The sequence below is a fragment of the Struthio camelus genome, chromosome 1, assembly GCF_040807025.1.
Source record: "Struthio camelus isolate bStrCam1 chromosome 1, bStrCam1.hap1, whole genome shotgun sequence".
Lineage (NCBI taxonomy): Eukaryota > Metazoa > Chordata > Aves > Struthioniformes > Struthionidae > Struthio > Struthio camelus.
In genome coordinates this window covers 127,786,014-127,810,730 of record NC_090942.1, presented here as the reverse complement: position 1 = coordinate 127,810,730, position 24,717 = coordinate 127,786,014, and the positions used below count along the sequence as shown (strand labels likewise).

Sequence of the window (24,717 nt, the reverse complement as noted above, 5' to 3'; positions counted from 1 at the left end):
GCCTTATCCTTTAGGTGGCTCAGGCGTGAACAGAGCCACCCAAGCACAGGTTTCGGCTGCCCGGCGCAGCCCCAAAGGCTGCCCAGCGGGTTCCCCGGCAAGGAAGGTGTGCCCAGCACGGGGCTTCGCTGGGCGAGCGCCCACCGGCCTCGCTCTACCGTGTCGCTGCCTGTCCCATTTCTCTGCGAATGCTGCTGCCTGTCAAGCTCGGAAAGAGCAAGCTGTGCTGCAAGGCCTCATGCCTCAGCCCTTGGGCTAGAGGCCCACAGGCAACATGCAGCCCGCAAGGGCCAACTTGTAGCCCTGGAAGAGTCCCTCAGATCCCATGCTTGAGCTCCGTCAAAGTTACCTACTGAGCCTCTACCTAGGGTAACGGACTGAGGAGGTCTGAGTTCGGTGCCTTAATTCATCACTCCCACGATCTACTCTTTGTTCTGCAACTTTTAAATTGCACTGCTAAGAAATCACAGCAGCAGCCCCAAGCAGCAAAGTTTCCCTGTGCACTTGAAAGGGAGTTTCTGTATATCCGTGAGCCCACAGTGCTCAGATAGGAGCACCCAGGCTGCTGCCGAAGGAGCCTGAAAGCTGCCGTGAAGGATTGCCGCGTGTCCAGGAGGCAGCGGGTGGAGGTGCTTTGGGGGGTCTTGCAGCACCTCTGGAGCAGGTGGGGTGGAGGAGGTGGCTCTGCAGGTAGGTACGGAGCGGGGGAAAGCAGCAGCAGGCAACCCAGAGGCAGAGCCATGCGTGGAGCCAGGGGTACGTGGTGCGTGTGCGTCCCTCCAGGGAGCCGGCCAAGGTGCCCCGGGCCCCACGGCTGCTGCTTCCTCGCTGCTGGTTTGACCCTACCATCGTGGGGTTTTCGGGTGGACCCTTTCCTGCCTTCCTTCCACGTGCTAAGTGTGCTAAAACCCAGCACCAAGCCACAAGGCACCGAGGAGAGGCTCGAATGCTCTGCCTAAATCAAAAGGAAATAGTAAGCATAAGTAAGAAATCCGGGGTAGAACGTTTATTATTATTTTTTTAAGACTGCAGTGTCGTGCAGAGCTCTGATGTGATTTATTTTTAATGTTGCCTGGCTTTGCATTTCCTACAGCTCGGCTTGATCAATACATTTCTGCCGCTTCTTCGCATCCCCTTGCCTGGTACCCATGCCGTTTACCTCTTCATTTATTTTTCCTTTCCCACCGTACACAGATGTTCCCTGCTCTCCTTTATGACTCCAGTCAGGCACAGTAACGCAAACAAGCACAAGTGCACTTGTTGCTAGAGCACAGGTGTTGCTAACCCAGCTCCCCTGGCAAACGCAGCCAGGGTTTCCCTCACCCTTCTGCAGGCTCATGCCAACCCAGCGCAGCCTGCGCAGCATCGCGCGGCGGACTGCAGCGTAGCGTAGACATGGTTAAGCCATTTTGCAGGCTGCAGCCTTGCTGCTGTCGAGCTGGTGGGAGGGGAGCTTTGCCTCCCAGTTGCCTGTTGCTAGGCTTGGGAATCGGCTCAGCCCTCATCCAAGAGTGTAGCATTTGCCTTGCTGCACAGGAGTTTATTTCGTCTGGTCACTGTTGACGCAAGCCTCAGAAGAAGCTGTTGCACCTCTTCTCCCTCAGGTGCCATAGTCTCCTACAGCTGGCAGGAAGCAGTCTTTTGTATGAGCAGAAGTGCTGTACTTCTGTGATGCACTGATATAACCCTTAGTGGGGGGGATTTGCTGTATTTGTCCACAGCGTGGCTACGTGGGCTTTTTGGCTCAACAACCCAAGGTTGGCATGGAGCAGCTATCAATCAGCTGCCCATAAAAATCTCAGGCAGGGAAAGAGTGGCAAACAGAGTGTGCTTACATTAAGTATGCTTATATTAATGGATGTGCCTTATTCTCCTATGAAAGGTAATAGCAACGTGAGCTGTGTTACACCTCTGCCACAGTGGCCATGCCAAGGCTTATACAGGCACGAAGACTCTCCCTCCCCCAAACGCTGATAGCCTTAATCTTCTTTCGACCACTGCAAAACTGTGCATCTGTCAGGTTGTGAGCGTCCGAGGAGCTGCATTACTTTAGCTGGAGTATCTAAACCCGTTGCGGACGAACCCTGCCTGGGCCTGGGAAAAGCACCATGGCCCACCGCCACCCTCAGCTGCACAAGCGGCTCCTGGGGGGGGGGCTGCACCATTTCCCCTCCAGTACGCCCTGGAGCAATGCTGGCGTCTTCACTGGAGATTCGTGCTCTTGGCCTTCGGTCTCCATGAGCTTCTGTGCCCCTTAGCCATGACGCATCCTTTCTCAGTGGTTCGACACAGGCAGTTTCTGTGGGCTGGGTCGTTTCAGAAAGCTTTCGCTTATGCAGCTGCGGGAAGGAGCCCTGGAGACTTTCTTAGCCCGTTTCCTTTGCTAGAGGGGGAACCAGTGAGAGGTAGGACAGGGTAATTTGTACCGTAACACGTGTTAGTTGGAAGGGGGACTCAGCCATAACGAACAGTTTTGTACAGTAAGTTCTCTTACTTGTGTTTGCAGCCAAGTCTTTTAACTGATCTGGGTCTGCGTGTTCAGTGAACGTGTTTCCATGTTGAATATGTGCTCAGGAAGGCATGATAAAATCATTTCATAAATTTTCCAGATCACCTCTAAGTATATACTGCTCTAACCTTCTGTTTAGTATGCTGATTGTTATGTTATTCAAGTTTATTTGTGGTTTGATGATTGGCTTCTTCTGTATCTGCCAGCATCTTTGATAGGCAACAGAATTATATTTTTATCATCTGTTGACAGGCAAGAACGGCTGCTGTGCACTATGGCGTGCTTAGTGTTGCTTGGATTTCAGAAGCATGAGTCAGGCGGGGAAATTACCATTGCAGGTAGTGCAAAATCACATTGCAGTGTAGTCTTAGCCCTGCAGAGCCCTCGATCCAGGAGACCCAGAGGGTTGTGTTCATCCACACCAAGTAACTGAGCTGATTACAGAGCAGGCTCCGAACGGGTGTCGAAGTTACGTGGGGTCAGGTAAGCGATGAACCTGCCCAGAAAGTTGACACTGTGCGATGGAGGAAAAGTGGCACTGATCCTGGCGTGAAGGTGGGAGAGACCAAGCACCAGGAGATAAATACACTGCCCGGAGAGGCCTGGCTTGACCAATGTCTTGCGTGATGTGTGTTTCTTGCAGAAAGACTATTTGAAAAGGTGTTTGCAGTGCTGTGTTCAAGTTCCTTGAGTGTTGCCCATATCTAGTCATGGAAGTAGCTTTATTAAGATTAATGGACTCGCTAGCTGCTCAGGCAGAAGAAGCGGCGCTCGCTAGGATATGTCCTTGCCCTTTGTGCCTGTACGGCATGGTATTTCCATTAGGCAAAAAGGAACTGAAAGCAACCGCTGCCTTGGACGGCAGCCTGCAGAAAGCACAGCACGACGCGCGAGTAGGAGAAAAGCGGCTCTCCACTTATTATGCAGGATTAGGAACGACCCTGCAGATGCCAAAAGGCTGGGGCTGAGCAGCTTCCCCGTTTCTCGCAGAGGACTTGCATTAGCTCAGACCCTCCCGGGCTTCCCAGTGCCGCGCGCCAAGTACGGTGCAGCCGCACATTAAGCCAGCAAAGGGAGAAACGAGAGCAGGGCTCCCTCGCCCCTTGGAGAAAGACCAGTGAAAAGGAAAGCTTCACTACCAGCGAGTCATCCCTGGAATTAGGGGCTTGAGCAAGGCCAGCCAGCTTTAGGAAAAAAACTGTAGTAGAGGCCAAGAGTTACAGCACAGATGTGGGAGATGTAAGCTCATGGTCCCCTTCAGCCAGAGTTAACACAAATCTGAACCTAGATTTCCCCCTCCCTCCCCAAGGCAGCTTTGAGAGTTGTGGGAGTCTCCCAATAATCTCAAAGTTTTTTTTTTTTTTTCCCCAGCACTGCATCTGTATATATTTATTGCTACGGGCAGTGGGAACTTCGTTCTCAGGTGTGTGCCCAGCCGCTCACTGCAGAGCCAGCCTTTCATTTTTCCTTTCCCGTTGAGAAATTTAGGATTTGATTAGCATTAGTGAGATGTGAGACCGCATCAGCGAGATGTGCTGGGGGAGACCCGTGAGCTGATCCCAGACGCTCGTGGAGCGGGCTCTGGTCTCACACCTGCAATGGGAGGGTTTGCACTGGCGGGGATGGAGCGAGGCTCTACCCCTGGGATAAGAAACGCTCTTCATCTGTCTGCTTTCCATGGGCTAAATGGGGGGGGGGGGGGGCGTCCTCTCTTGCCAAGCCAGAGAACGTCTACTTATAACTTCAACTGGGCCTTAGGCAGAAGCCTGGCTCGACTGAAGGAAAAACTAGCCTGTGGTTTACCACGCGCTGCCTTTGCAGCTGAGGCAAAAGACCTTTTTCATAGCCTGACCCCTGAGGCAGGGATGAGACGAGGAGGCCGGCAGCAGCGCTTGGCAAGAAGTAGCCCCCAAAAAGCCACTTGCAGCCAAGAGCAAGGCACAGGACAGCAGCTACGCAAAGGGAGGCATGCCCGAGGGGAGGTTAAGGAAGTGAAGTCAGTGAACCAAGAGAAAGAGGCGGGTGAAGATGGTCCCCTGGCGTTACCCCTTCAGGTCATCTGCTGCCAGCTGAGCTCTGTGGCGAGGCGGCCACCAGGCTCCTCCGCACTCAGGGTGGGTTTGGGCATCGCAGCATAACCCAGCATGGCCCGTGCTCTCGTTACAGCAGCAGTCATCTGTCGGGCGGCTCTGCCTCTACTGGAGTCCAGGCAGGCGGGGAAATAAGCAAATCTCGTTCACTGGCACTTAGCAGGTTTTTCTGGGACTTGCTGGTGCAAGGACGGGCTGAGGTCCCTCTGAGTTGACTTAACATCCAAGGAGGGAGGGGAGGCCACCAAAGGGCCCTTGGACTGGGATTTCAAATACGAGGGCTTTACCTGACTCACGTGGCTGCAGGGGTCCTCTGGTTTGATCTCTTTCTGTCTCTTAGACCTCTCTTAGACCTTTCTGTCTCTTAGACCTGTTTCCGCTCCCTCCTTCTCTCCTCTCCCCTAAACCTGGGGTGAGGGAAGGAGCTGGGGTCCTGGGATGGGCATCGCCCCAGGAATCCCTTCCCGTGGCTGAGCCCAGTCAGCAAGGAGGGACACGGCTGTTGTCTCTGCCTGGCGGCACCCTCCTGGGCAGCTGGCATCCTGGCCACTCTGCGGCTGCAGCAGCACGAGGGCAGACTTGCCCCCCGCCGGCTGCCCCGCAGCTCCTGCGCCTGCTGCCGCCTTCCTCGGTCACGCAGCTCTGCAACCAACCCAGCTGGGGAAATTGTCCCAGTGCAGGAAAAGCAACCCAGCAGCAAAAAAAAATAATTGTTTTTCACCTAGATCAGGTCACCATCACAGCTCATGGCTGAGCTGCGTGAACGCTTGCGCCGCCGCGGGGTGAGATGACCTGGGGACACAACTCGCCATGAAAGGGAAAGTGGTGGCTGTTGCTGGTATGGTTTGAAGGGGCTGTGAGGCTGCAGTGCACAGCACCGAAACCTGGGCCTGCACAGCGATCAAAAAACCGTGTAATGAGCTGTCACAGCTTGCCAGGCATCTGACCAAGACTTAGGTTTGCATACATCCAGCCGCACAAATTCAGCCACTTAGCAGAGGCTGCTAATGGGAAGTAAGTGCCAAAAAAGCTGAGCTGGTCTTCAAGGTGAGAGGAATTTGTTTTTGAAGAATTCAAATGCAGGCACCCAACTTTTTTCTTTAGGAACCCAGCTCTTCCCCAGGCTGCAGCCACAGCTGCTGCGGCCCCACTGTCGTGCAAAGTGCTGGGGCAGCCCACAGCAGCCCCAGGTGCTTCTTGCCCAGCATGCTCTCGGGTGTCTTTGAAGGAGTAATAGCACTTCTGCAAATAAACTGGGGTTTTAAGAAAGCGTGGCAGGCAGGGATGTCTCTGGCTGGTTAGCAAGTCCCACAAGGTCTGACCATGACGGGCAGAGCTGGGGCTGTCGATAGGGTCTATCACGGGAAGCGGTGACCCAGGCAAGCGCTGCTTGTGCCCGGACACGAATCTCAGCCAGTGAGTGCAGCACCTAGCCAGGGTCCCCTGGAGCTCAATGCCTGAACAGAAACTGGGGGCCTGCGAGTTGGTGCTGCTAAGAATGAAGACCAGCCTGCAGAAGAAAAGACACCCACTCTCCTGAGCAAGGGAGCAGGTCTTTCTTAATTCCTTGTTGCTCACTTGAGGGCTTGGTTGATTCTTCAGCTATTTCTGCAAGGCCTGTAAGCAGCAACTATTGAACGTGCATCAGCACTATTTATTTCTGGAGGAAAGGCTGTGCTGCAATCACATCTCACATATCCTCGGAAGCTGCAGGTGAGGGCAGCTGCCTCGCACACAGAGGCATTTCTAATCCCATTACCATTGCGCTCAGTGACCTGACCTGGCTACCAGCTGTGTCTCAGGTTGTTTAGGACATTGGTTAGGCTCCTGTCTTGCCTTAAACGACTGAGGACATGACTACCGCATGATGCCAAGGTAGCTACAGTTGAAGTGTCCAGCGCATAGCTTCTAGCAGAGCCCTTCGGGGATGCTCTTTGGTCCTGAAATTCCCCCCCTCCAACCCCAGCCTTGACCTTCTGGGCCAGGACCTGCCTGATTCCCCAGTGTGCCCAATAACAAGCTGCACTGATGGCTTTCTAAAAAAATTAAAAAATAATAATAATAAAAAAATCCCTACTAGTTTTGCCAAACCCAAAACTACTGTACTGATCTGTTCTGTCCATTTGAAGCACAGCAGCCCCCACCACACAGAATTATAATATGTGTCTTTATACCAGACCGAAACATATGCTGTCTGCAGCTCTGTGCACAAGTTAGGTAACTTTGCACACAACTCGGGGCCCAGGGGACAAAACCAGCGTTGGGAACCCAGGCAAGAAATGCTGAGGCAAATATTTTACTTTCTTTAAAGGTCACCACAGCGATTATGTGCACAGGAAAGGGTCAGATGCGCTATACAGCTGCTGCCGTGAGAAGAGGGAAGTATGCACCAAGCCGTAGCAGCTGTAGCTGCTATTACAGAAGCTCAGGAAACACAGGACTGTGGCTAGCTCGGGGTGAGTGGGTGGAGAGGATGACGATGTCTGTAGCGCAGGGACCTCACACCCATGCATTAGTCCCATGAATGTGAGCATGGAAAAAAGAAATCCCACTGGAGCAAAGATGTTAAACCACCACAGTCAGGCAAGCAGCTCCACTGCCTTAAGGAAGCACATTTGGCTGGAGGCGGCCGGACACGCTGCGCTTGGGATCTAGCCAAATGAGTGTCGGCGTGTTCAGCGCGGCCGCCTCCGCCGCGGAGCTCAGACGGGCCCCGTGAAAACCAGTGCAAGAAGCTGGGTGCTCTAAATCGTGCCGGGGCTTGTTTCTAGAGCAAGGAGCTGCCCTCGGCTCCTTACCCCAGAAGCCGGGTTAAGGCGAGGGATGTAACTTGGGCGCCTGCTTTCGGAGCAGCAGCCACAAGGGCCTGCCCAGCGCTTCCTGCCTGCAGGGTTTTCAACCCGAGCATTAGCTGGCTGTGAGTCATGCTCTGAAAAACGCTGCAGTGTGGTTTAAAGCCTAGCTTTGTTTCTTTTAAAAATAAATCGAAGCCTCTCTTATTTACCTTCTGGTATTTAAGTAAGTTTTTTGTTTTGTTGTTGTTGTTTGTTTGTTTTTTAACCTAAGAAGACTAGAAACTTCCCATCAGGCCTCCTTCTCACATTGTCATGCCATTTTGAGGCTGTCCGGGAAAACAGTCGGCTGTTGCAAGAGCTGGCAGAGGTGGTTTTTTTTGGGGGGGGGTGCAGGGGGGATGCCTGGCTGGTGAGCTGGGTGCTCCGGCAGCGCCCTGCCCGTGGAGCGATGCTCGCCGCGGGCCGGCTGCCAGCAGCAGCAGAAGAGTTTCCCAGAAGCTGTGACCTCAGCCCTCCCCTCGCCACCTCGGCCACTTTTCCACCCGAAGGCGCTGAGACGGTTGCAGCTTCCCACGGTTGCAGCTTCCCAGCGCTGTGGTCTGGATGTGCGTGTGTAGGCTCCTGCCAGTAGGAGCTCCTGGCCTGACAGCACGGCTTGAGGGCAACCACCTACTGCAGGGCAACTCGTGTCCTGCTTCCTCTGGCCAGAGCAGAAAAAGCACAAGGTCAGGCTCAACCCGCTTCCCCCCCGCCCCGGCCAACTGCGGCCATGCACAAGCCACGCACGTGGGACGCTGCGGCCAGCGCCGCTGCCAGAAGCACCTGCCGTGACGCTCCTGCGGGAGCTAATGATGTCTGCGCTCGTCTGCAGCCAGGCCGCCCGCAGCAGCCGCTGGCGGAGAGGCGCTACCAGCCTTCCTCCAGCTGAAGGGCGGATGGCTGGCGCGGAAGCCTGTTTCGGCAACGTTATTGACCGCTTCAGCCCCACTTGTTTTGCCATATGTGCCTGCCGCTGCCGTTCCCCCCCCGCCCCCCAGCCCAGCTGCTGAGGTGCAAGACATCCGCCGTGGGCTCTTCCCCCCTCCGTTCAACAACCCTCGCAGACCCTTCTGCTGGAGGTAGTGGAGGGCCCCAGCGCCCTCCTTTTCTCCAGGGGGTCTCTGTGCGTCTCGCCAGCTGGCTTAGGGGCGCGCGAGGCAGCCCAGAGAGCTGCTGCCTCCTGCAGAGCAAAGCTTGGGAGCTGCGGTTTTTTTTGCCATGTGTCTCGAGCTGCCTCTCTGGAGGAGGCCACGTTGCAGATGATTTTCTGGTCCGCAGTGGTCCTTCGTGGCCCATCCCCTATGGAAGGAGAGCAGTGAGGCACAGGAGAGCCCAAAAGTCTGGGCAGAAATCTGGTGCCTTGGTGCAGAACAGCCCTTCCTTGTTGGTTTTGATGAGCAAATTTTTTTATATATGTGTGTGTGTGTGTATATATATGCATATGTATGTATGTATATGCACATAGCTATATACAACTGTAAATCTATACATGTAAAACTTTGCAAATCAAGCAGTAGGTCTAGTCCCTGGGGAACGGCTGACTGATCGCACACCAAGTTGTCCCTGTGCCCCAGGTACCCTTCGCACTGAGCCGCTGCCTCAGCACCTCGGCTGCCTCGCGTCGGCACCTGGGCAGAGATGGGCTTGCCGTTCCCACTGCAGTAGTGGTATGGTAAACGCTGGGGAGAAAGAAGGGAACGGTGCCTCCTTCTGCGCCCCACCTGTCCCACCTGCCCCCCCCAATTCTTTCTTCACAAGCTAGTGATTTTTTTTTTCATTTGAAAACGGAGGAGCTGCGTTTCCCCGCTATTCCCAAGTCTCTGGGACCTGGCTGCTCGTGCAGCGCTGCGTGGGTCAAATCTTTTCCCTCCAGCCCACCCCCCCCCCCCAGCACCAGCCACGTTCGACACTGGCTAAATGCACACACGTTTCCCGAGGTGCCAGCCAGGCGCCTTAAGACTGAGGCAAAGCCAACACAAAATAAAACTGATGCAGCTGGGTGCTTTAATTTGCAGGAAGAGCCGAGCGGCAGGAGGCTGGATCCCAGTGAAATCTGTCCTGCTGTCTCAAGCATAAATTAATCGGGTATTTCATTTCCTGAAAAAAGCAGCTTAATTCATTTAGAAACAAAGAGCAGAGCTAATTTTTCCCTCTGACACGGTGATTGTAATTAACTAAGGCATGGGAGGCTGAGATAGCTCACTTATTCAGCTCCACTCTCCAAAGAAACCATCATCATTGTGTCAGAAAAAGCTTTAAATAACAATTCACATCCTGAACACTAAAATTTCGCTACGTACAGAACCCGCCCTTACGATTTCCATGCACCGGCTAGCGCATCGCAAGCAAAACGCTCGCAGGCAGGGCAGAGCCCGTTGTTAGCAGGACCACGCATACCACCCATCGCGCCGCGTTTGCCGGGCCTCCTCCCAGTGTGGCTGGGGTCTGCCACTTGCACGGCTTGGGCATCCACCAGTGTCATTTAGGAGCGGCTCCCAGCAAAGCAAATCACACTGGTTTCCTGTGAGCCGTGCGTGATCCACGCTGGGCCTCAAGGCGGCTGCGAAAGCACGCGGGTGGGCAGAGGGTCCTAAGCTGGGTCGGTCTGGAGAGCTCAGTTAACTGAAACCATAAGTCTGTGCTTGCCCCACATATAATCACATTCAGGCTGCACTCTCCCCCTGCCATTATATAACAGGTACTGGAGTAATGACTTTCAGTAATGCTCTTTGAATGGCAGGAGTCGAGTCCAATTTATGACTATTTTTTTTTTTTTAAGGTGGCGGAAGAGTAGATTGGCAGAGGGGAGAAAGAGTCAGATTGGTTTGCCTGCAAGCTGTGTTTTGCTTTTGGAGCTTTAAAGGACGGGCACGTTCTTCCATTTCTGCTAATCCTCCTCTGATACAGAGGATTTTCCTGCCATTAAATGATAGCTTGTGAGAAAAAAATGCCAATGCTTCAGAGACAGACTTGTCTGGCTAACGGCAGGCTCCCGAGCAGCAGGGAGGACACAGCCACTGCCAGGCGAGGTAAGCAATGCATCTAGATGATTTCCGTTGGGAATTTTAATTTTGGTTGTTCAACACTAAGCTGGTTATGCTCCTCTGTAGCAGCACCTATTGCTTGGGGAAATGGCCAGTCTCTGACTGTTGGTGGTCTTTCCCCACCTCAGGTAGGAACGTGCCCTCGGCACAGCTGGTGGGAAGGAGGCGGGCGAGCGGGTGGAAAAGAATAGCACAAAGCTGCAGGACTCACTGAAAAGGTCAGTCGTGGAAGAAAGATATTTAATAGGAAGGTGTGGCGGGCTGGGGGCTCGATCAGTTTGAAACCACATGGGAGAGAGCCTTTTGTGTTGATCTTCCTTTCTAACATAGACCCTGTTATGGGAAAATGATGCAGGCAAATGACAGAGGATGAAACCTGTCTCTGTTCTTCCTTTCTGCTTTTAGATGCCTCAAGTTTGCTTGCCCGACCTGAAATGCCACTAGTGAATAATCAAGGTAATGTTTGCGATCATTTTAAATGGTGAGTAGTACTCTTACTCTATTTTACCCAGTAGACAGATTGTTCTCAAAGGTGTAGGTCAAATACTCAATAACTGTGAGAATTGTCCCTTTATCCTTCTAAAAACTCTGAAAGCAGTTTTTTTTTTTGTTCTCTCACTCTTCCTTGCAAATACTCAACTACTGCTTTATTTAAAAGAGCAAGGAAAACCATGCCTGGTGGAATTCTGTTCATTTCCTAATCTCGCTAACATTTTGGATCTTACTGCTGAGTTTTCATCCTTTTTTTTTTTTTTTAAAAAAAAACCACATGCTTAATTTGAGCACAAGCCCTTTGCGTCAGTGAGCTGGAGGCATGTTCCAGCTGCTGTCATGTCTGCCACACTGTTAAAAGCAAAGAACATCCTTTTCTGGGAAGGGGAAGGAATAAGGAAGGACAGACGGGAATACTTCCTGCTATTTTCACCTGATACATTGAAAACTTCTGCACTCCTTCTCCCAGTTTATTTTAGAGAGGGGATCTGACCAACATCCTTCCGCTGAGCAGCACCAAGCTGAGAGGCATTTTTCTTTTCTTTCCTGCACTCTGAGCAGCAGCACTCCCAAGGACTGGTGGTGTCCAGATGGAGGACTTTGGTAGACTTCCTCTGCAAGAGAATGAGGGAGAACACCACAGAGCCTCTGGGGCTGAGGGGCTCCACTGAGCTCCTGGAGCTGCCTGGAGGATGTCTTCTAGTTGGACAGTCCACGTAGAGCGCAATGTGAAGAGATATCCCTGCAAATAGAAAAAGCTAGAACCTGTGCTGTGAAATGCCACTAGGCGTAGGCCCAGACTTGGCATTAAAAATAATGAAAAAAAAGTTTTAGTTTAATTTTAAGGTTTAAGGAGAACAGGCTGGAACACGGCTTGGGTTCAGATGTTTCCGTTATTGAGTGATTAGAGAGCAAACATGCAGGGGAAGGAAGGGATCTGTTAGCAGCTTGCTCACTCACATGCTGCCACAGAGCATCCAGAGGGAGTCTGCTCTAGAAGCCAGAGATGCGACTGAGGGTGGGGTAGATGGGTCTAAACTTTGAGCCAGCTCGGGACAGTCTCACTGTGGCCTGTGCACATAAGCCCCTCTGGATGTCACCCTGAACTCATGCAAAGGCTCTTGTTCCAGCAGCACTATTTCCATCAGTCATTTCTAGACAGCCACCCGCAGTCAGAGCTCTGGATCTCAGACCAGGCAAAACCTTAATCTGTCTGGACCCCAGTTTATGTAACTGCATAACGAGAACAACATATGCCCCAGTTTGCATGCAAAGAGGAATGATATGAAAGGGAGCAAACAAGACAGCTCCCTGAGTGGTCTGCATGAAGAAAGACTTCCTGAGGCCAGAGCTTTGTGCCCTGTTTTGTCCTCAGGATCCTCACCTTCTGCCTCCCCAGGGCCCTGAATGTAGGGAGCTTTTCTTTAGCCATGGCTGTTAAACAGGAGCTCAGGAAAAAGAGAGAAGAGCACACAGATGAACAAAATGACAACCCAAATGAAATCCCTCTGCCCTCCCAGAGTCCTTCACTATTGTTTATTCTTGAAGCATCACCGCTTTGCTAATTCTCCAGTCACGACAGAGTGGGACTTGAATTTCGATAAAGAGGCCATAACTAGAAGTCCTTCTGGGATGCTCCCTCCACCCATATCTCAAACCTTTTTCAACACTTAATGGTCAGGATGGTTCAAAATGAACCGTGCTGAGAGGCTCTTGGGTTCACATGATGCTAATGGGGGGGCCTGCCCAGCAGCTGCTTTTGCAAGTCTAGTGCATGCAGAAGCCACAGCCAGTGCAAAGAGTCATAAATACACTACCGTGCAGGTTGCCTTTAAAAAGGATGGGGAATGGGTAGAGCAATTGTGGTTCAGATTGTAGTTTGATCTGCGTATTAAAGCCTTAGGGGCTACAAAAATAAAAGACTGTCACTTGCCAAAACTGATGCTTCCTAGCACATCACCTCACTCTACAAAAAAAAGTGCTGCAACGTCTTTAAAAATGCGGATCAGGAATAGAGCTGTCGTGGGCAACTGCTGTACTGCAAATGCCTGGGGAGAGCCAGTGCAGCTGCTGGGAGCATCCCTTTGCAGATGGTAAGCAGGACTGCTGGGGAGAGGCTGCTCCTTGCACTTCTGGGCCTTGGGGCTAGCCAAGCACGCAGCAGAAATCACAGGATCACAGCAATGCTGAAATACATGTGGCTGTTGGTGAAGATGATATCCCCTATTCTGCTGAAAGAGAAAACAGAACTGTGCCATCTGTGAGAGCCAATGAAGTGCAGCATAAAAATAATGCAGCAGCAATACCACTGTTTCCTGCTAACGACTACATGGAGAGCCTGCTGCTGTGGCTTTCCTTTTCAGTGAGTGACAGATAGGAGGTACCTTTGAGAGCAATTACAAAATGAAATCTGTTTTCAGTTCTTGCTCTCTAACAAATTTATTTCTCAGATGTCTGGCTGCCTGTGCTTTTTTCTTTCTTTTTCTTTTTCACAAAAAATGCCTCTCTGTGGAGGCTGATGTCTACTGAGGTTTTTTTTTGTTCTTGGCTTTGTCAAAGCTTTTGCCTTCTCTTCTTTATTGTGCATCCACCTGCTTGGGACTAACTTGTCAGGAAACCACAGCAGCCACACACTTCCAGGACATCAGGCTGATAAAAGCACAGAGTGGTTGCTCCCATCTAGCATAAGATACCTTGGTGACTTTCTTGAGAATTAGCAAAACATTGCTGGAGATGCAGAGTATCATCTTGCCTGTAATGAAATCATGAAGAAAATATCCCCAAAACATTCCTGAATTTGCCTTTCCTCATGCATTTCTACCCAAAACACAGTGGGAATATGTTTTTAAATATCATACTGCATCCTTAGCAGCTGATAGTTCCCCTAACATTGCTGCACCTGCTAATGGCTCTGGTGGAGAAATGTTAGACTGAACGAAAAACGGAAAAAAAAAGCAGGAAGCATAGATATTGATCTTCCCCAGGCAACTATTCTCCCCTGCCAGCTGCCAGGGCAGCATATCCTGCCCTTCCCTTTTCTCCACCTAGAAATACTGCAACCCATCTACAACTACTGGCCTTCAGAGCATCTCTGCCAACCCTCCCAGCCAAACCTGGTCCCTGTCAGCATGCATCAGTCATGGAGGCACTGCAGTGTGGATGGCTGCTGCCCTTCGGGAGAGAAATTCAAAAGAGATGAAGCTAAAGGGATCTGACACCTTCTCAGAGGGCTTAAAAATCCCACTGGAAGATTTCTAGGAATCTTTCACAAGAACTCCTCAGTCAGCATATGCGTATGAATACAGGCTGACAATTAGTCTGGAGAGAAGAAAGGTAAAGATAGCATAATCTTTCTGTCATGATTATTACATTTACTAACATGCTGTTTCTTTCCTCCCACCTTTTTGCCATGCGGACGGCACTTTCCTCTCTGGCAGTTATCCTTTGCGTCCCCCATGTCCATGCGGTGTGGGCCTGTGTGCGATCCTGCCCGGCCAACTGTGTGTGTACCCAGGAGCGGAGCTGCTCCGTCCTCTGTGATCGTGCTGGTCTGGGGCAGATCCCTAGTGAATTCCCTTGTGAAGCCTCCTCTATCAACTTGGATAAAAACAGCATTAAGTTCCTCTCTGAGAGGGCCTTTGGTACTTTGCCTTCCCTCAAATCCCTGTCGCTCAGCCACAATAATATCTCCTTCATTACGCCGGGGGCTTTCAAGGGACTGCCCAGCTTGACCGAGCTGAGAATGGCTCACAACGAGTACATTCGCTATCTCCACACGCGGACTTTCACTGCCCTCAGACGGCTCATCAAGCTGGACCTAGCTCACTGCAACCTTTTCAATATCCCGGACAGGATTTTCATTGATCTCCCTGCTCTGCAGGAGCTTTTCTGTTTCCAGAACAACTTCCGAAGGATACCAGGTGCGATTAGGGGCATGGAGAACTTGACCCACGTTTACCTGGAGAGAAACAGGATCGAAGCGGTGGCCTATAATTCTCTGCAAGGCCTGACCAGGCTGAAATACCTGAATCTGCAGGACAACAAGATAAACGTCGTTCATGAGGGAGCTTTTCAGGCCTGCCAGAAGATGGAGTATCTGTACCTGAATGACAACTTGATCGGTGAGCTTCCAGAAAACTCTTTCGATGGCCTGAGGTGCCTGAAAATGCTCAACCTCGGGGGGAATTTCCTCAGGAATGTTTCTAACACCTGGTTCCGGGACCTGGTGGAGCTGGAGGTCCTCTACCTGGATCGAAACAGGATCAACTACATTGAGGAAGGGGCTTTCGAAAACCTCACCAGCTTGGTCGCTTTGCACTTGAACAGCAACAACCTGACGACTCTGCCCTTTTCTGTCTTCCAGCCCATCTACTTTCTGGGGCGGCTGTACCTCTTTCGCAACCCCTGGGAATGCGACTGCCGCATTGAGTGGCTGAAGGAGTGGATGGAGAATTACAGACTCGTCAGGGATATTCCCTGTGCCTCCCCTTCCTCAGTAGCGGGGATTGATCTGACGGATGTGCTCTACGACAGATCGCCAGAAGGTTACTGTCTTGACCCAGTAGAGCTAAATGTCACTTTCTACAGCCCAACCCCAAGTGGAGAGCCTTTCTCTACCACAGAGAGCAAGTTCAACAGCCTTATCTCGAAACTCCTGCTCCAAATGGGCCTTTCCGAACATGTGGCAAACACCACTGAAGTGTTCAGTAACACCACTCTGCCGGATGGACTAACCCATGGGGTCTCTTCTGGGGTGGGGGAACACAGAATCAAGGCTGTCTCCTCTTTTCACCTCCCAGTACTTTTTACAGCGGTTATTTTGCAGAGTAAATAGTCCAAGGGCTGCCTGGAACTTGGCTCCTTCTTAAGCTTTTAGTCCCTGTACAGGTAGTCGTTAGGGAACAGTTTGCATTGTGGGCCTCAGATGGGTATCTGGCTCCGAGCTCCCCGGGGAGTTGGTTGGACCTGCTACCAGGTTGGGCCCCACTCAGTTGCAACCTTCTTGATGCCAGAAACTTGTGCCGTGTGTTCTCAGGGTCTCATGGGCACAAGCAGAGCTTTATGGCAGATCAGCAATGAAAGAATAGCAATAAGGTTGAATTACCTTAGGGACATGTGATTTTCCCTCCCAGAAGTGACCTGAAAAGGTACCCTGTACTAAAAGCAATGTGGCAACATTTGTCCCGTTGGGTCAGTTCCAGTTCCATGCGGATGCATGACTGAATTCCCATTAGACTTTATAAGAGCAAGAAAAAAAACAGCAAAATTGGACCTCTTCTTATATCCTGACACCCACGCTGAGGCCTGCTCTGCTGCATGGTGGTGGTGTAACACAGCGGGGTGATTCCTGATCTCCACCAGCATGTGAGGGGGAGCAGGCCTATTCCTGGCAACATGCACAGCTGCTGCACTGGCCATAGTGAAAAGGAAAATACTGCCTGAGGAAAATACTGCAGGCTATTGTCAGAGAGTCTGCGATGAGCACAGTGTTTTGGCTGTGACCATTGACGGGATTTTTTATCCTTGCACTGCTATCCTGGCACAGGTGCGATAAAACCAGACAGATTAATTTTTGTTAAACAGTCTTCTGTAAGGAAAAGCTATTTAAATCTAATAGTTTATTTATTAAAGTCTGTTTCAAGTATGTTTTTATTTTTCAAGCAATATATAGTTTTCAAGGAATATATTGTTTTTATTTGCAGATTATTTCATGGCATGACAGCAGTAGCAGAATAGGATGATGACAAATGCGACCAGGTGGTACTAAATAGGCCAAGTCATTTTGTGTTTCTCCTATCAATGTATGCCATGTGTTATGTCATGTTATGCCATACTAACCAACTACGCCATCATTTTCTTTAGTGGCATCTCATATGTTATAGCTTTAAAATCTTTAATGAATGCTGCTGCTACGGCCAGAAAAAAGTCGCATTTTTCTGTAACAGAGCACATTAACAAACCAATTTGATGTTTTCCTCTTGAAAATAAATTAATTGCTTAGTGCAGCGGTAAACAAAACATTTATTTTAAGATCCCTGAATTACTCTGGAACTCCTTTTGTAGGCTACTCAAATGGGTACACATGAATGCTTATTTTATATTCTAGAGCAAATGGCAGGCTGTCTCATTACGGCATAGACACTTTGATTTAACAGTGCTTACCTCTGTATTAAGTAGCAACTGCTTTAAAATATAACTGTTTATGGACATTTGTCCATACTTTTGTGATATTTCAACTGCATTAAATCAAAATACGTGGCTTAACATAACGTGGTGTGAGTGCTCGTATGACATATACAATCCTCTATTACTGCTAAAATGTCATGAAATAAAAGGAAAACGGAAACAATTTAAGAAGAAACTTTCAAACATTTCCCTAAACCCCTTTTTTCCCCACTCTTTGTTTTTTTTTTTTTTTTAAATAAGCAGTTCAGCACATGACCTCCGGAAATGTTGCAAATTTCCATGGTCTGGCAATGCCGGGCGTCAGTCTTTTCTAAAGCACAGCAGAAGATGAACAAAAATGCCGCCGCTGCCCTACGGCAGGCCGGCCTGCGACCACCACCTAATCTAAACCCGCAGCGTTATTCCCTTGTGGGCAGGTCCCTGGCTGCCCGGCAGGAGCAACCTGTACCCCAGCCACGGACGCGTGGCCTGAGAGCCGCAAGGGCGGACGTGAGCCTCCCCTCCCCGGCTCACGCTTTACCAAAAGGCGCTGCTGCGGTCGGGGCAGCACGTGGGCTAAAAATGCTGACTGAACGGCTGTCCTTGCCTCTGCCCCTGCCCCCCGTCACACACCGCTGAGCACCCACAGACGCATACCAAGGACGGGACATTTGAAGACAGGCACTGAACCACTGAAAAATGGGTAATATACCAATGCAATGTGCAAAGACCTTTTCTTAGCTTCTGTGTGTGCTTAAATCTGTGATGGTCTGAGAGAATCAGGGAAATAAGCAAACTTTTTAAAAAAGGGCTCAGCGATTCAGCCGAGGTGCCTTGGGTCGGGTCTAGTAACGCCTGCCAGGCCAGAGCTGTTGGGTACAGCAGTTATTACACTCAGCCTCAAACCGTGCTGGCCGCCCTAGCACGTCAGGTGAACACCACCGCAGATTGTCCCGTAGCCCTCACAGTAAATAGCTGTTGTGAAAGCTAACATAAACTCATGCAAAACAACCGGGCCGTCCTCAAACTCCAGAGCTGAAGACTGTGAAAAGCTGAAGCCTCTTTTCTTCCACCAGGCTGTGCCTGCTGATTTTCCCAGCATGAAGCGGTATCTCCAGTGACTTCATAACATATTCCTTTGGGCAGCCTGGCTTGGTCTGTAACGCTCTGTCCAAGGAGGTCTATTGCTCTGTAATTAGCACCTAGCAATTTTTAGAGGAAAGCTAAATACTAGAAAGTCACACAATCCTTGTGGTGATGGCTCCTCAGCTCTCTGTAGCTGGACCACAATTTTTTCCCCAGTGAAGAAAGATGCCAGATGGTTTGATAAATGCTTATTTGACCTGTTCCATGCACTAAATTCAATGAGTTTGGATTCCCAGGCTATTTATGAATCTATTAATCTTCTTAAATGCTAAATACATCTGTGTATTATAAAAGCCTGTTTTCCAAACCTGATCCAGCCAAATGCTGCAGAGCCGCATTATGTTAAGGATGCCTTTACAAAAGCAGTATTTCATCCCGTCAGGAAAGGTTTAGCAACACAATTTTGACATAGATGGTAGGACTTTGGGCACAAATGGCTATTTTTCACTTCCTACAGGTATGGATGCCTAGTGAGTGAATTGTTTTTATAACCCACGCTTTCAATTTCTGCTCTGAAATATATTAAAGCTGAAGATTTTCTTACTGTGTAATTGTTAGTGTGGCTTTCAAATTAATTATGGCTTCAAAGATATGTCTTTATTTTTTTTTTTTTAAATGGCAAGAATAGCAGATGAGATCTGAATGTGAAATGTCCCAAAACGTAGGTTTCAGCTGAGAGGTTTTAGCACTGAGGTGAAGGACAAGGGGACTGCACCTAATACTCCCCTGTGTGAAAACCAGGTCTAGAACTGCGTAATTGCAGGCCAGTGAGCTTGGGCCTGGATAATATAAATGTCTCATGTAGTCAAACACTCTCTGTGCTTGCCCCAGAAAGCTTTTCCCTGTGCTCCTGTAATACGGCTGTGGCTGCCTAGAAACTGTGTGGCTGGCACCGTGCTGCATATAAAGGGCTTTCTGCTTCCTCGCAGTAATGGGGACAGCCCTCATTTGCTCCTGCTCTGAAAGCCTCTGCTCTCACTTCTGAGCTGAGAGATCAGCAACGCGCCTTTCTAGCGGCGCAGGGCTTCTGGCATGGGAGCGCTCCAATTCGATCAGGAAAAGCCTGTGAGTGTGCGCGTTACCCTTGCTTTTCTCCCCTTTCCTCCATGTCGCGCCTTCCCCGTAGCTCTCTTCGCTCAGCTTGCTGTAAGGAGCACTGTCTTTTGTGGGTGCTTACCTGGATCAGCAGCCTTCTGGAAAGGACAGCAAAATATTGTCACTTCAAAAGGTCTGAAATGACTTTTAGTGCTGGGAAAGCTTGCGTTAGGTTAGAAATGCCCAGTTTGCTCTTCACGATCCTTGTTTCTTGTGTCTTAGCAAAGGGCTTGTGTCACTGCAGCACTTACTTAAATATGTGGGTAGATCCCAACACATAACTGCAACTTTTTTCCTTGTTTTGAACTTCTTGATTAGAAAACAAATGACATTAGAAATCTGCCTTTTGCATGAGTACTTTGACTTTTTTATTTTTTGGGGCTGGAGTCCTGCTGCAAAACTGCTCCAGCTGGTAAACCTGCTGCTGTTAATTGAGAAAGTCCATGGCTCAGAGTCACCTCACGAATCAACAGTATTTGCAAAACCTGGCTCTGGCTTGCAGATACTTTCAAAAACATCACAGAAATGTCGATTAAGTCCAGCTTTACTGAGAGAAACCTCCCCTTACAAGGGAACCCTTGGGGTCTTCCTCAAACCCAGGTGACCATTTCTGTTGTGATTTCCTGCTTGTCACTTAGTCCGTATCAGTCATCCCCTCTGCAGAGGCAGAGTGGCCCTCTGGAGCTCAGCAGTGCTGTGCCCCGCTAGAGCAGGGTCTGCAACACACACTTGCCTCTGCTCAGGGCCCAGCTGCCTAATCAATTTAAACTCAGTCAAGAGAGGGTTGAGCCTGGGTGGCAGTGAGTCAAGCTCCCACAGCCAGGGAAGGGGACAGCGGGTGCAACTGCCTCTTCTGATGCCAGTATCAATTTCTGCTGGCTTTGGGATGTTCATGTTATTGGACCACGGGCTGAGGTAGAGCTGTGAAGCAGCTTCTGCTCAAGGAGGGTGTGGTGCTGCGGGAGCCAAGGCTGCCCTTGAGGCCGGAGAGCTGCAGAGCTGGAAGAGCTGCTCTGAGGAAGACTGTGGTGGAGAGGCTTGAGGGACTAGGCAATGAGAAGCATGATCCAGGCCTAGAGAGGACTTCAGGTCCCTTAAGCCTCAATCAGCTCATTCTTTGGCATTGTTTGAAGACTGCTGAAGGACGAGTAGATCTAGTAGGGCTGTTGCACTGCAGTCTGCCTGCCCCCATGTTATCCGTATCCACATGCAGCAGCAGAAAGGAGACATTAGAAGTACCTGGAGCACTTCATCCCTACTCAGGGACACAACATCTGCCATGCACCCTGATGCTACTCCGACAGGAGAACGTGGGCATAAAAGCGACAAGACATGGTTGCATTCAGATCCTCTGGTGTTCTGCGCTCCCTACACGGGTGTAGGTAAACCCCTACAGGCCTGACAGTCCTGGGGTGAACATTTCATCATTGTTTTTTATTTGGACGTCTTTCAGCTGAAGTGATGTGATTCTGTGAGTATGGGGGAGGACATTGTCCTAGTTCTCACTCGTGCTATCCTTTCAGTAGTGTCCCAGTTGGCAAAAATCACTGCCCTGCACTGAATGGGAACCCCTGTCCCAGGTCAGGTGTAGAAATACTTCCTCTGGGCAGAAGATGGGGAAGGAGCTGGGAGGAAACCTTAAAAAAACACTTTCTGATTTTTGGACCAATTGATTCATTGTGGTTGCATTTACTGCCTGTAATCTGCAAGGGGTGGAACATCACTTGAACATCTGCCAACCACGTGTCTGTTTGGATTAACCCTGAACTACTTCAGTAAAGCCCCAGCTGGGCGGGTGATGGGTTTGCTAGCCTAAACCCACAGTGATCTTTCCTCTTCAGTTCTGCCCTCAGCATGAGATGCTAGGCCTTTGCTTTAGGGAGCGGGGTGGGATGTTCACCTGAGTAGCCTGGGGAGGGGAGTGGGATGTTCACCTGAGTAGCCTGGTGTTAGGATGTACCTCCTGACCAAAGGCCATTCTGAGAGCTAGTGTTCCCAGGCTGAGGTGTCTGAGTTCCTGGGAGAAGGCAATTTGTTTTAATATACGATACCTATTAATACAATACTCTTCACTGTTGCAAGTTTTTTTATGCTCACTAATAGATGCTCTTACATTAGAAGGGAGAAGGGGTCAAAGTAAATAGAAAAAAGAAATGACCTGATTTGGTGTATCATCTCTCGGTCCCAGAATTCTATAGTGTCTGTTTATATGTTGTATTCCTAGAGATCATACTAGGATGCTTAACATTAACATTGGCTTTATGTCCTTTGTATTGTTTCTTTAAATGTATATTAAATGTATATATCCTGTGATATATAGCTATTAGCTATTTTGCTTATCTTGTCGAGTCTTATAGGATCTTTCTACTTGGGAAAGAAAGGCCAAGTTCAGTGCAGGAAAAATCACTGTAAACGAAGATAACTTTTGCTATGATGGCAGAACATGCTAGCCAACTAAGATTCTGGATCTTACTGTAATTTTTAAAATGGGTTGTTATGTATTTAGCTAATTCTTGTCTTTACCATGTCGGGCTGTTATCCTTTAAAAAAATTAAATATTGAAATTGATGAACGTTCCCTTGAAAATTTTTTGTGATCACAAATTTAAGAGGAACCAAACCAATTGAGTAAAAAATTTCTTATTCCAGAAAACTGCTATTCCTCTTTTGGAATATATGAACCCTTGCAAGAAAGTAGACTGTAATGGTCACTGTTGCCCCAGTGTGAACTTCTTAAGACAGCATCAGTTTGGAAAATGAAAAATGCATTCCAGTTACATCGAGCATACCTTTCTAAATGCCCACTTTTGGAGAGTCAAGATAAGATTACACTAAGAGGTTTGCTCCACAAACATGAATGGTATTTATTCCCTCTCCCTCCCCGCCCCTGCTGTGTGGTAGGGACCTACAGAGTTCAAAGAACTTGCTGTGGTGAACTTAAACAAGACTGGTTTGATAAGAGCTTTATAGAAAGCATTAACCATAGAATGAAGGCCATGAATTAAAAAAGAAAAAAAAGCAGCACAAATATTACTTTAAAGAAAAATGAATGTAATAATGAATTTTTTTAAGTGTAACAAAATAAATAATCTTAATACTGGAAATACATAAGGTCTAAGACAAAACTATGCCAAGACAAACTAACAAACAAGTGTCCAGCTGTTGGATGAAGTCTTGTGTAAGCTTTAGATTTTACATTGCAAAGAAGCACCTATAGGCCAGAACCTAAATGGATGCAAGACCAGCATCAGAAGATCTTTATCTTGGGGCAAAGCCATTTTTTTAGACTCTAGTATAAAAACTAGTACAAATATGGCATATAGGTATTTCCGGACAGACTAAATCTTACCCTAAGCCTGATTTTGTGACCCCACGTGTGGTTAGTCGAACCAGTCTGATCTTGTACTCTGTGGTTAGTTTTAGCCTTGAATGTGAAAAGTTCATTACTTATGCAGTTTTTCTCATCCTTGACCCTCACCACATCCTTTGTTTTTTTTTTTTTCACTTCTCTCTTCACCTCTTTTTTTTAAAGATTGATTTACAGTAAAGTCTTAATTTATACATATGCATAAATTTTACGTTCCCTACAAAGAATCCTGAGGCATTTTAAAAAGGCCTACAACTGGCCAACAGCTTTGCTGTACTCACCCATCCTATGGTTTACTTTGCATGCTCATCGGATTTGCTTTTTGGCTTAAGAACTAATTTCACTTTGTGCTTGTTCAGCATCTAAGACAAGGGAGTTCTAACTTGTGACTGGAGCCTGTGGATGTGGCTACAGGTCTGCAATGAAGCTAGCTTAAGCTGCCTTTCTTCTAGCTTCCTCCCCTCAAAACATCTCTTTCCCCCACTGCAACTGCTCCTTCCTGTTCCAAGCTAAAGCTTGCCACGGCCTTCATTGTGCTGCTACAGCAGGGCTGTAATGCAAATAGGCTCATTAAAATGTCCCAGCTAAAAACAACAACTGCCTCCTTTTTGCCAGTTAGGAGCCCAAATCCTTTCCTAAACTTTTATGAGTTAAGTAGGCCATAAGTGGTTTAAATTGGGGATGAAAAAAAGGGAAATCTAATAATTCTTTTGATGGTGGGACAATCTAAATTAGAAAGATTGCACTCAGTTACTGGTTTGCACTGTGTGATTTATTCAGGCTCGCATGGATCTGGTGCCAAAGTGCAGGGACAGATGTTCCCTTTTTTCAGAATCCAAATATTAACAATTGAATTTAAGAAACACAACAGTGGATCTGGTCCAACAACTGATCAGATCTGGCTGCATACTATAAGAGTACTGGCAGAGTTATCTGGCTTCAGCCAGAGCAGCGTCAAGTTATTAAGCTATGCCCAGGTCTCATAAGAAATGAGGAGGGCAATTGTGAGCAAGGACACAACGCTTGTACGCAAGCCTCAGTTGCGTGGTCTCGTCAACCTAGCACAGCCCTGAGCTGCGCTGTGGCCCGAAGGAGATGCAGGTCATGGGGAGTGGGTCCCGTTCTCCCTGGCTCCTGACCACTGACATTTGCACAACGGGCTGCGCCAGGGCTCAGGCAGAGGGTGGTAGTGAGGGCTCCCTTGGGCACGGCTCCGCAGGCTGGCTCCTGCGCTGCTGAGAGCTGGCTTTGCCTCCCCCCAGCCTCTGCTCCTCCCAGCCTCCCTCCACCAAATACAGCTGCTGTCATCGCTCGCTCCCCTCGGCTCCCAACACCCTGCTCCCAGGCCATTTACAGGCACCACCGCTTGTGTCCCCTTGGCCTTGTGCCTCACCGACCTCCTGGATGCTCCCAGCCCTCGTGGCTGTCCAGGGCACGAGCTGGTGGCAGGAGGGACAGCAGAAGACAGGCAGTGAGTGACGTACAGGCAGTGCGATCTGGATCTGACAGGCGCTTGCTCTAGCTCTGCACAAGTGAGGTGGGATTATGCTGTGACATGCCTGTAGCTGAGGGGACATGCATTGCGGGCATTAATTTTTGAGTAACAGTTTTATTTTTTTACTTTTGTTTTGCTTAGACTGTCTGTGACTCACAGACAGGGCTGCTCCATATTTGCAGACACAGGGCTTTAGCTTTGCTCCCCAACCAGGGCGGGCTAGGGAGGCACACAGTCCCGCTTAGGAGATTACAAGGAACTTGCATTCACCTCAGTCATATGAAACTTTATATAAATGTGTCTTCCTGTGAAATGTAATTAGCTACAGACAGGATGTGTATACTGTAGCCCTGTGCAGACATTGATTTTTGTTACTATGAGAAAATGGGCTTATAATTCATGAAGGTCTCTTGGCTCTGCATGGTTTATGATATACTCTTACACTCAGGAGAGCAGCAAGCTAGAACTACACTTACCCTGG

General features: G+C 49.2%; 1 protein-coding gene across 4 annotated transcripts; it reads left to right on the top strand.

The window, feature by feature from the left end:
* Positions 1-2,382: 2,382 nt before the first annotated feature.
* NYX (nyctalopin) lies at positions 2,383-24,621 on the top strand. 4 transcript variants are annotated; one of them, XM_068916359.1, is made up of 6 exons: positions 2,383-2,405; positions 9,008-9,100; positions 10,213-10,462; positions 10,606-10,695; positions 10,883-10,958; positions 14,407-24,621. In XM_068916359.1, exons 5-6 carry the CDS (start codon positions 10,937-10,939, stop codon positions 15,801-15,803), a joined length of 1,419 nt encoding a protein of 472 aa, XP_068772460.1. In that variant the 5' UTR covers positions 2,383-2,405; positions 9,008-9,100; positions 10,213-10,462; positions 10,606-10,695; positions 10,883-10,936; the 3' UTR covers positions 15,804-24,621. The 4 variants fall into 4 exon arrangements, with proteins under 4 accessions (XP_068772460.1, XP_068772456.1, XP_068772453.1 ...); XM_068916355.1 differs by lacking the exon at positions 10,606-10,695; XM_068916352.1 differs by lacking the exon at positions 10,606-10,695 and having other exon boundaries at positions 2,387-2,405; positions 11,531-24,621.
* Positions 24,622-24,717: the final 96 nt, after the last annotated feature.

Bases quoted from the DNA above. Each gene is read 5' to 3' on its own strand.
- NYX (XM_068916352.1), top strand. From the start codon at position 14,328: ATGATTATTACATTTACTAACATGCTGTTTCTTTCCTCCCACCTTTTT.